Here is an 11,416-nt window from a genome sequence, read left to right as displayed (position 1 = left end):
ATTTAAAATATCCTACTTAAATCATGTATCATAGTATAATTATTCTACAATAATATTAAATAACCAGGAACATAACAAATAATGACACATTTATATTTACAAATTTGAAGTCAACTGCTTTTATGAATGGTCAAAAGAAAAAATGCACTCATTTACTATCTTCTCAAATATACTAAAAAAGTTAAAAAGTATTGTTATTATTGTGATTGTGATCATTGTCATAAATACTCATGTCAGGCTACCAGACATTCTGATTCCTAATGGGAAGAGAAAGGATTATTAATTGAGGTGTTTATCTGACTTTCCTAGAGAGATGGAGCTATCTTTATTCTTCTTTCCATGTTTAAAAAAATTATTGGGCCTAATGTCTGGTGTCACTTCAAGTACTACACTGTTAATCAATCTGGAACCTCCAAAGCCAATTGGGGCTAGCTTTTGGTCTCACAAATCTTAGGAGTTAGAAGCAATGCTTATGTAGGTGTTCAACTTCCTTAAATATCGCCAAACCTTGCAAGGTGGCGCTCTTTTCATGGAAGGTTGATATTTACTCTTAGAATCACAATAGTATTTTTTAAAAAGTTAAACACCACCATCTCCAGTTTTCCATGTGCTAAATAAAGTGCAGCAATCCCTTCCACCAATAAAACTTTGTCGGCTAAAAGTGACAAATACAAATGGCAATAAATGAAAAGCCACGTCAACAAAGAATTTTTAAAGAGAATTTAACATTTTGATTTTGTAATTGGTCAATGGCATACTCTGAAAAATTAATGTCACTTTAAAATAGATGTGAGTATCTGAAGGGGTTCTTACACTTTTGTAGGGTTTCCCCCTCTTACTTTGCTTCACTGAGTCAATATGGCCTGTGATTCCCTGAAACACAGAGTATATTAAAAAAGCAGGTCCAGGTTCGTCCTTGCCCACAGTGAGGTCAGTTTCTGCCTCCTGCTCTGACACATCCACACCCTTGCAGCTACAGCCAAGGCCCTGATTTGTGATCTCTCCTACGTTGTCTGCTTAATGGGGCGATCATGCAAGCTACAACCAGAGACAAAGAAGCTCGCGTTCCTACCAGCGCAGCTAACTTCGAAGGAGCAGCATAGCTTGCAAATCTATCAAACTAAACTGCAAGAAAGACAATCTGATTTAGAGAAAAGGCGTTCTGCTACAGTCATTAAGCACAAGTAATTTAGATTTTTTATATTGTCTCCTCATTTACAAATTTACTGTATCAACGCCAGCCAATGGAACGAATTTCTTAAGTAAATGAGAAATAAATAAAAGAGATAGAAAGATAATCAAATTACATAAAATAATTCTCTTCCCTAGATGTATTTTTGAAAGAACTAATAACAGTGGCAAAATTATAGGAATAATAACATATCATAGGAAGTAATTAATTTAAATTAGCATCACGTTTGAAGAAATATAAGTAAGACGCTTTATGGACGTTTACTTTTGTACAAAGAAGGAAGGTCTGTAAAAGCATGCATCAACATCCTGAAAATTAGTTATAGCCGTAAATGGTTTAATTGAAGACAGCAATTTAAAATATGATATTGTAAATCTGTAAGTCGGTTTCAGCCCGGGGAATTTAATTTGGGGGGCAGCGGAACCCTCTGCTTCAAGTTCATTTGCAACACTGCAGAGTGAGCCCCTGAGCTTCTGACAATTCACCTACATTAATATTGATGTCGCCTGTGCAATCTATTTCTGTTATTTTTATGGTTGTTATTCTACGTCTGCAAAGGTCATTTAAATTATACAGCGGCCGAAAATTTGTTTCATAAATTTTGATATAAATACTAATTACACCCTCTCGGAGAGCCAGCAGGGTAGCGTTCATTTATCACGTTTATACGACCTGCGATGACAGAAAAGAAAGGCGAGGGAGACTGGAAAGCTTTTCTCAAGACCCACTAAAGCTGGCGGAAGAGGCAGCAGGTTGCTGGGGGTGAAGAAGAAATTCCTACCACAATCACTGAGATTTAAGAATCTTTAATAAGGTACGAAAGGTTACCAAACAGTTCTGGAAACTAAAGTGTACATACGAGTTTTTCTAGCCATAAATATTGAATAGCTGTAACATGAATAAACCGGCCCTTTACATGCGGATAAATATGGAAACTAGGAATTATATACATTATGTGGTTGTATCTTTTGCCAAAAGCAACGGACAGTTATAGTTTATATCTTTTTTAATATCACTTTACATAAACAAATGGAACAGTTTGACACGCAGATCCAGGCTCGTACTATACGAATTCTTGACAGGACGTGAAACAACATTTTACTGCACTAAAGTACTTAGACTTTGGGACGAAATGTTTGCACTTTATACAAAAAAAAAAAAAAAAAAAGCACATTAATACCAATAATATTCTGTTAGGTCGACGTGGAGACTGAAATCGTACAAAGTAATTCACATTTTGGTACACATTTACTAGAACATTCTTGCCATTCAGTACAAACAGTTGGCTTTCGGCCGCCCACCCTCCCTCCCCTCCCCCACCCACCCAGCCCCTCCCCCCTCCCCCAATGCAAAGACCACAACGCCACGAACCCACCCGCCCGCTCCAACCGAGATATAACTATTTACAGAATCCAACAGTACATTTTTTAAGCTAGTAATTCTGTATTTACAAGAATGCAAAGAAAAACAAAAACAAAAAAACAAACCAACAAAAAACAAAAACGGACGCCCAGAGAGCCTGTTCGATTCCGACGAGAAACTGGCCCTCGGTCGGGGTTAGCGGCACTTGGTCAGGCGGCCGCCTTCTCCTCGACCACCCTCCCGCCCCTCGGCTACCAAACCTTTGCCAAAAAAGAAAAAAAAAAGAAAAAAAAGGAAAAGAAAAAAAAAGGAAAAGAAAAAGAAAAAGATAAATCAAAGAAAAAGAAAGAAAGAAAAGGAAAAAAAATAAAAGGTTTGGGGTATTCTTTCTCTTACTCGGTCCTGGGTCTTTTGGCAGGTTAAAAAAAATAGGACTGCGGGGTCTGGGGCGAGGGGGTGGGGGGGCTGTGTTGATTCGCAGGGTTCATTCAGTAATATTTTGTGTACGTGTGTGTTCAGTCTCTTAAATAGGGTTTTGCTCGGTGTTCTGTTTCTGAGTTTAAACGTACCATTCATTAAAATTGGAAGAGAGCGCGCTGTGGCCGGCTGTGTGGTGGACTGCGGAGGAGGAGGGCGACAGGGAGCTGGTGGTCGGGTTGTCTGTGGAGGGAGACACGATGGTGGGCGGCGTGGAGGACTCGTAGCCGGAGCTGGCGGCGGGCGAAGGCTGCGAGCCCTGCGAGGAGGATTCGTGGACCTGCGGGAATAAAGTCGCGTTTTTACGGAGACACCGAGCGCGCGCGGCGGCCGCCCAGCAGGGGTGAAGGCCGCGGGCCGCCTCCCCACGCCGCGCTGAATCCCGTGCAGCTCGCGGGAGGCCTGGCGGGCCGGAGGGAGGCTTGCCCGCCTCCGCCCTGCGAAGGCAGCGCTCCAGAGAGGCACAGCGCCCCCGGGACTCACAAAAGAAAAATAGAACTGGGAAGAGAGAGGCTGCACTGGAGGCCAGAGCCCGCGATGGTCCCTCCCGCAGCCGCTGGACTTTGCTTGCTCAGAGTTAGGTAAGCAAACGCTCAGGCCTGCGCGCAAGAGCCCAACTCTTCTGCCGACGCCGGCGGCTCCAATGGCGGCAGCTTCGGCAGAGCCAGCCCGCCGGTACAGCCCTAGCTCCCTACCTGGGCCAAACTGCCGCGGCTTCTGCTCCAGTGCACACTGCTTTTTACTTTTCTCATTCGGCGGTGAACTTAGAACGCCCTGGGGTGCCCCCACCCCCCCTTTCGAGCCCCTGCCCTCTCCGCCCGGCCCCACTCAGCAAAGTGGAACCGGTTCCTGTCTGCCTGCGCCCCCGCTCCTCCCGCCGGCGACCCTGACTCGCCGCCCGACCCTGGCCGAAGAGCAGGGCAGGCCCCGGCTCGAAGGCGGGCAGCGAGAGCGCGGCGATTACCTTCATGTGTTTGCGCAGCGAGCTGGGGTGCGTGTAGGACTTGTCGCACATCTTGCAAAGATAGGGCTTGTCGCTCGTGTGCACGTGCATGTGCTTCTTGCGGTCGCTGCTATTGGCAAAGCGTCGGTCGCAGCCTTCGAACTCGCATTTGAAGGGCTTCTCCCCTGGTGCGAAAGGCAAGAAAGAAGTCTGATTAGAACAAATCCTGCAACTGTTTTTAAAAATATAAACCATGGAAGAAATAAAAACCAAAACAAAGCAGCCCAGTGTTAATACTTTGCAAGTTCAAAAACCTGGGTCTTCAATAAAGTCTTATATCTTCAGCGGAATTATTGGTATCTGAACCATTTTAACTCCTAATCCAATCAGATCCGGATTTAATTTTTTAGTATTATTATAAGTAGTGGTAGTTTTTCTAGATCCCAGAGCAGCAGCAGGTCTGACTGCTGGTTTTTCTGCCTGAGGCTATACAGACGATTTCCGGCGGCTTCTACCTAGCTCTTGGTTTCTAATTTTCACATCGCGAGCTGCTTCTCCTGCTGTTTTGCTCTTCTCTCCACCCCCTACCCCCTCCCCGATGCTCCGCACCCCCCCTGGTCGCCTCCTCCACCCCACCCCACCCCCTACACACACTCACATTTTATAAGGTAATCGGGGCCGAGAGCTCGGCGCCGCAAATTCTTCCCTCACTCCGGCATTAAACCCCAAGTTCCAAACGCGGTTCACAGAAATCACCCCGGCAAACCAGAATGGGAAAGCAGACAGGATTCCCGGCCTTGTTGGCGCTAGAGGCCTGGAATGGCCTGGGACTCAGACCACAGCCTTGAGCTCGCCGCGAACTTTTCTTTTAACTGTTCCCGACCGGTCTCTTTATTTTTAAAGGCCAATGCAGAATATTCGGTGTTTTGAAAACTACCTCATAGAATCTAATTGACAAAAAAAGACTTCGCCTTCCGCCGACTATCCCAACTCTTCAAGCCTACTCAAAATCAAGTCACTGCTAAAATTGGGCTCTTTATGCAGAAGTCTCCAAAAGCCTCCTCAGGCCCAACTTACTTGCTTTCAATCCTCCGCCCCCCCTTTCGGTTTTTGTTTCTTTCTCTGCGCCTTCGTCCTATCTCTTCCAATTTTCTCAGTTCCTTCCTTTGACAAAGTCCTCACTAAGGTGCGTGGAGAGAGATGTTGGCTGGAAGCAAACGTTTAGATTTGTCTGCAGCTGGAGCGGCTGGCGCCTCCGCCGCCGAGAGCCTGCCACCTCTCTCGGCTTCGCGCGCACCAAGGTCTCCGCAAAGCTGGGCTTGTCTCTCTGCTCTCCCAGGCTTTTTAGTGCTCATTTTAAAATCTATATTCCTAGATACATCTTGTCCGATCCTTTCTATACCTCTTCATAATTTCAAGCCTCAAACTGAAAACAACAACAACAACAACAACAACAAAACCAGCACACACTTTTCACTGCCTGCCTACTGGAAAATGACGCCCAGACCCAATCGCGGCCGGTTTTGTGCGCCCCGGCCGCTGACTTTTGGATTTCGGGTCCCAGACCCGGGATGAGGGGTGAGGATTCAAGAACAGCGTTTTCGTACCTGTGTGCGTCCTTTTGTGGATCTTTAAGTTCTCAGAACGCGCGAAGACCTTGCCACAGCCAGGAAAGGGGCAGGGGAAGGGCTTCTCGCCCGTGTGCACGCGGATGTGGTTGACCAGTTTGTATTTGGCTTTGAAGGGCTTGCCCTCGCGCGGACACTCCTCCCAAAAGCAGATGTGGTTACTCTGCTCAGGTCCGCCGACGTGCTCCACGGTGACGTGCGTGACCAGCTCGTGCATGGTGCTGAAAGTTTTGTTGCACGACTTTTTCGGGTTGGCCAGCTGCTCTGGCTCGATCCACTTGCAGATGAGCTCCTGCTTGATGGGTTGGCGCATGTAACGGAAGAAGGCGCCGGCGCCGTGATGCGCGGCCATGTTCACGTTCATGGGCCCATAGCCGTGCAGCTGCGGTGCTGCATAATGCTCCGAACGCGGGCTGGTCACCTGGCCGTACTGCTCGGGCCGCGGGTACATGTCCCCGGAGAAGCCAAGCCTCATCTGCCCGTTGACCACGTTGGGCGACGCGTGGCCCGCCGCCTGCTCGTGAAGGCCAGGGAAGAGGAGGTGGCCCGCGGCGTCCGTGTGACCGTGTGGGCCCCCGAAGCCTCCAGCTGAAGCAGCGAACAGACTGTGCTGAGCGCTGGCTGCCGCTGCCGCGTCGCCAAAGCCCCGGTTGCGGAACAGAAAGTCCCGCGTGGAGTTGAAGGCTGCGCTCGAATAGGAGCCGACGTGCCCCGGGTGGTGGTGATGGCCCAGGGCCGCGGCAGCCGCGTAGCCGGGCGCTTGAGACGTGAAGGCCGTCTGGCCGGCGGAGGCCAGCTCGTGCGAGCTGGGGTTGAGCTTGAAGGCGCCCATGCCGTCGGCGAACGGGTTGATGCCCAGGCCCACGTCGCGCTCGGCCACGTCGCCCGCCGAGTGGTGGCGGGACGCGCCAAAGGTGGTCACGCCGATCGCGGGGTACTGGGGGCCGGCGTCCAGGAGCATCGTGGCTGCTCGGGGCGAGCCCCGGCCTCCCCCGCCCCCCCCCACCCTCGCCCGCCGAGGAGGGAAAATCAGGAGGAGGAGGAGGAGGAGGAGGAGGAGGAGGAGGAGGAGGAGGAGGAACGGGAGGCGGAGGAAGAGGAAGAAGAAGAAGAGGAGGGAGGAGGAGTCGACCCACCTCGCGAAGTCCTAGCCCGCAGGCAGCGGCGCGACGCGCCGGGACGCCCGCCTGACCAAGCTCGGGGAAGCCGGACGGCTCCGGGCCGCAAGCAAGGCGGGCTCCGGCTCCCGCCAAACAGACCTTGCCGGCCCGGCTCGCACTTTCTCGCCGCTCAGTCTCTGCCGAGAGGACCTTGCGTCAAGGCTGCCCAGGGAAAGGCATGGAGCATCTCAGCCCCCCAAAAAAAACTTCCTCCCGGATTTGTAGCATAGAGGAATGTGAGCGCCGGAGCCGCGACTGCTCGCCCTTTCTCCGCCTCGCGCCGTATGCCCCTCCTTACTTCTCCACTAGCCCCTCGCCCTTTCTTTTCTCTCTCTCTCTCTCTCTCTCTCTCCTTTCTCTCAGGCTCGCCTTCTCGCTCCTTCACTCTCCTTTTTCCCCCTCTGCTTTTTGCGAAAAAAAAAGGGGGGGGAGAAAAAAGAAAGAAAGAAAAAACCAAAGAAAAGGCGCAAATCATGCACAATATTGTCTTTTGCGGTTTATCTTCCTGGGGAGAAACTTTCACCTCCTCAGCCGGGCGGTGAGCGCGAGACTGATAGCAGCAATCATTCCTGCAGATAAATGAATTGAAAGGACGACACCGTCCCCCCCTTGATGAATGGGAGCAGGGGGAGGTGTCACGTGCTGCTGACGCGGGCGCCCATTGGTGTGCCCACACTCCCCCCTCCTGCAGCCGCCGCGCCAACGGAGGGCGCGCCGAGGCGCCGCGCGCCGTTCATTGGCCCGCCCGCCTCATCAATCCCAGGTATTGTAAAGCGCTTGACATCCCCTTTTGACAAACAGGGCTGCCAGGAGTAGCAACTTTTTTTTTTTTTTTAGCCAAATTTTTCCCTCTTCTCATGGAAGAATTGTTTTGCCACGATTCCTTTTCCTTCTCGCAGTGATATACATTCCTTCTCTCTTCTGATGCCTCTCTGTCTCCCATTCCCTCTCCCTCTTCCACTCCCTCTCACTCTTATTTCTATCTCTATCATCTCTCTCTCTCTTTTTCTCTATCTAGTCCTTCTTCAGACCTGCTCTTAGCTGAGCGATTAGCTACTCCGGGCGTCTCCGAGAGTAGGAGGTGGGGATGGGGCTGGTAAACACAGCTAAGGCACTTCCAGAATGTCCCGATTCAGCAACTTTCTTTTCTTTCTTCTCCCCTCTACCCCCACCCCTTCAAGGGCAGCAAAGGAGGCTTTTGTTATTTGCTCCTTTTGAAGTTTGCTTCCCTCTTGCCTCGTCCCCCTCCTGTTCATAATTTAAGATCTCGGTAGCACACGGGCACTCCACTATGAATTTACAAGAAATGTGATTTCTGAGGGTAATCGGCTGCCTCGATTTTCTCACTTTTATCAAATAAACCAGGCTTCCTGCGCTTCCCTCCCCCCCCCAATAAGCACAGGTGGATGAGCTCTCTTAACTTTCCAGATTGTTAAGGTGACATATTTTTGTGTGTGGCAAATTGGAAACATTGTTGCCGAGTTGGGTTTTTTTTTTTTCCTTCTCCTGGGTTATTCTTCTTTTTTCTTCCTTTTCCTTAGTCTCCCTGGTTTGCCCCCGCTAACCCCCTCCCTCTGCACTCCTGTTCCCAACCGAGGCCCCTTTCATTCAGGTAAAACTGTAAATTTCCCAACGCGCCATTGTTCTTCAATACTGCCCAAAGCTCCCTAGAAATCCCCCGAATACTTTTTTGGTATTTAAATCCCCGATAGATAGGACCAATGTAAATTTTGTGACATTCAAACCTTTTCTGGTTCACAAATCAGTCACCCTTGTCACAGTTATTGAAATTCCGCAACTCGCCACACCAGGACGGTGGAAAAAGCGGGCGCGGTCTTTGTTGCCGACCAGGCTTTTGATCGCCAGAGAAAATTTACTTACCTTCAGATGAGTGAGCAGAAAAAGAAATAACACTCCCTTTGATTTAGTTAGGAAAATGCAGACATTTGGATTCAGTGCAAACATACAACACTCGCTTGTTTTCGCGATGCGGCCCTCGATTAACCTGTCTTTGCCCAGCGCAAAGTCTATTCAACAACTGCGCGTAGTTGCTTTTTGTCCCGTCCACAAAGAGCCATTGACTATATATTAAAATGATTGTTGAAAGGTAGAGGAGTATGGCACTTAAAAGCAGGAAAAAAAAAATCCCTGTGACTCAATCAATTAAGGCGAGCAACATTTATGCATTTCAAAAAATGCACGCAGATGCGGGGGGTTGGGGGATGAAGGTTGCATTTCTGGAAGCTCTGTTTAAAACCCAACAGCCCCGGCCGGCCGGCCGAGGGTTTAGCTGTAGCGTCTGCATATTCATTAGGTCTAATTATTTTCTAGTAAGGAAAACACAAAAAGCCAAGAGTCGGAATCCTTCAATTTGCCCTTTGTTTCTAACTTCATTTGGCTTCTTTGCAGCTGAATCAGAGCCCTAAACTCTTCTCAGACAAAGAAACCTCAACTCATCCTTTCACTGGCGGCCCCGTTAGGAAACTCACCAGTGCCCCGGCGAGAGGAAAAAATGAAAATGAATATTTTTTTGCCCAGTCGCCCGCGCGGGCCGCACCGGTGGGAGGAAGGCAGGGTCAGCGGCAGCCTCTCCTCGCCTTTCTAATTTTCTGGTCTTTTCATCGACTAGATTGTCGCTTGGTGTTGGCAAGATGAGTTGCCCTTTCCCTGGGCTCTCCCGGCTCAAAACTCCGCTTGTGTATCTGGGATGGTTTCCCGGTGTCTGAAGGGACCTGGCCAGCATTTGCGCTTATTGTGCTGGGAAATAGAAATTTGAGAAAGGAAAAAAAAAAATCATATGTTCTGTACCCAGCAACAAGTCAGTATAGCAGCCCAGTATTCCCCACCAACTTTGAGTGGAACCAGGTTGGGGAATGGAGGGAAAAGGGCTATGGCTTGAGGGGTGGTTTTTCAAAAACAAAACAAAACAATTAGACAGTTTGTTCAAAAGATGTATCAGAACTACTCAAGGGGAAGTTGGATCTTGCCTTCATTTCAGTTGTAAAAACCTTATTTGCAAGGAGAAGTTTTCTCTAGAGGCTGTAATAGTGTTCTCACTAGGGAGAACAAATATTGAACCCACCTCGCCTGCCGTTCAAAAAAAAAAAAAAAAAAAAAAACAAGGGAGGGGACCTGAGGGGGAATGGTAGCCGTTGGGAGGGGGAGAGGGAAAATAATTCTTCAAAAAAGAAAAGTCAGTCCTCTCTCTCCAGTCCGTGGAAAATCCAAGGGGGACGTTGACAAGAGGGTATTTTTAGGAAACGCTTCCAAATATACAGGGTAAGAGTGAATGTGAGGAAAAAAAAAAAAAGTTGTGGGTTGTAGAAGTTATCAAGTGGGATTTGCGGCGCTCTCTGCAGGAAACGCAAGCGGCTCCAGTTCAAAGCCACATGCACCAACGTGACATATAAGCCATTAAAATATCATCCTGACGGCTCATTTCTGCTTCATCATACATTCCCTAACTGCTTCCCGAAAGCTGGAAAAGGAGAAATGAAGGATGACCGCCTCGCTGGAACCACAAAAGAGAGGCTTGGAGGGGTTTGTGGTTCCCCCTCGGCCACCCCAAAGTGATGTGCAGAAATGAGGCGATCCCGGCAACAGGTGGAGCGGGGTAAGTGTGTGAGTCCAGGGGGCAGATAGACGGGACCTGTACAGCCAGCTGCCGGGTAGCAAGCGCCCTTCGCGGGGCCACTGGCACCCAAACCCCACTGGGGAAAGAGGCCCAGCTAGACTTTCTCCCCATCCCCTCCCTCATTAGCCCCCCAACCGTGGGCATAGGCCCCACCCCATTGACATTGAGGGGAGGAGGGGGCCCTTCCGCCAAGGGCAGCGCTGGGGATGAGTCCATCTTTTCTTCCCAGGGAGGGGGGGGGGCAAGGAGGACGAATGGGGTTCCCACTGGCACCGGGACCAAGACCAGCTTCTTACCCACCCGCCTTTCCTCCCCTCCTTGTAAACTGCCTGGGTGCCCCACCATAGGCACAAGGAGGGGAGTCGTGGCGGAGAGCTTTCTTTTCACCAAGTGAGCGGGACCCTCTCCAGGAGGAGGACCCCCCCCCCCCCCTCCAGGCAGCTTCTCGCCGGTCCCTGCGAGGATGGCAGGGAGGGACCCGGCTTCCCCTTTCCAGGGTCAAAGGAGCTAAGTCAGCCTTGCTGGCAGCAAGATGATGGAACTTCTCCGCCCCAACCGGAGGGGAGATGCTGGCTGGGTCAGCCGCGGGGCCCGGATCCTCGCCCTGGCGTATCCTCGTCCTGCTTCAGGAAGTTGACCGCTGGGATCCGCTCTCTGCGCGTAGCGGGCCACGGGTTCGGGACTTGGCTTTCTTTCTCCCAGATTCGAACGAGGGCTACAACTAGTTCTCTGGGGAGCAGGCCGCAGCCGCCTAGAATTCTGATCAGTATCTTAGACATTTAGAGACACAGGAAATTTGGGGCAAGTAAGGCGGGAACTGAGTCGAGATGTGAAAGAAAGCTAGGACTGCCTCAAAGGCTCGACCGGAAAGTTTTGGGTTGATGAATGAGGTTGGCGGTCCATGGGGACAGCTGGAAGCCAGCGAGGTCTTAGGAATGGAGAAGGGGTATTGAAGGGCTGTACCTTGGCCGGCACTGTCTGCAGGAGGCTCCCTATGGATTCCAAGGCCATATTTCTACC

General features: G+C 50.1%; 1 protein-coding gene across 1 annotated transcript; it reads right to left on the bottom strand.

The window, feature by feature from the left end:
* Positions 1–3,113: 3,113 nt before the first annotated feature.
* On the bottom strand, positions 3,114–6,563 carry ZIC1 (Zic family member 1). The gene is made up of 3 exons (XM_047100282.1): positions 5,582–6,563; positions 3,996–4,159; positions 3,114–3,311 (listed from the first exon to the last, which is right to left on the bottom strand). The coding sequence occupies exons 1-3, from the start codon at positions 6,561–6,563 to the stop codon at positions 3,114–3,116; spliced, it is 1,344 nt and encodes a 447-aa protein (XP_046956238.1).
* Between the last annotated feature and the right edge of the window lie 4,853 nt (positions 6,564–11,416).

Source organism: Lynx rufus, unplaced genomic scaffold, assembly GCF_022079265.1.
Source record: "Lynx rufus isolate CCGP_SWC_20201006 ecotype Redwood Valley unplaced genomic scaffold, mLynRuf1.p SCAF_5, whole genome shotgun sequence".
Taxonomy (NCBI): Eukaryota; Metazoa; Chordata; class Mammalia; order Carnivora; family Felidae; genus Lynx; species Lynx rufus.
The sequence above is the reverse complement of the archived record's forward strand: the minus strand, read 5'-3'. Positions and strand labels throughout refer to the sequence as shown.

What these genes read in the sequence shown, in the direction of transcription:
- ZIC1 (XM_047100282.1), bottom strand. Translation starts at nt 6,563, where the DNA reads ATGCTCCTGGACGCCGGCCCCCAGTACCCCGCGATCGGCGTGACCACC. An exon ending in CCACAAAAGGACGCACACAG is followed by an intron (nt 4,160 to 5,581) that starts GTACGAAAACGC and finishes CTTTCGCACCAG; the next exon opens with GGGAGAAGCCCTTCAAATGC. An exon ending in CGCTGCGCAAACACATGAAG is followed by an intron (nt 3,312 to 3,995) that starts GTAATCGCCGCG and finishes TTATTCCCGCAG; the next exon opens with GTCCACGAATCCTCCTCGCA.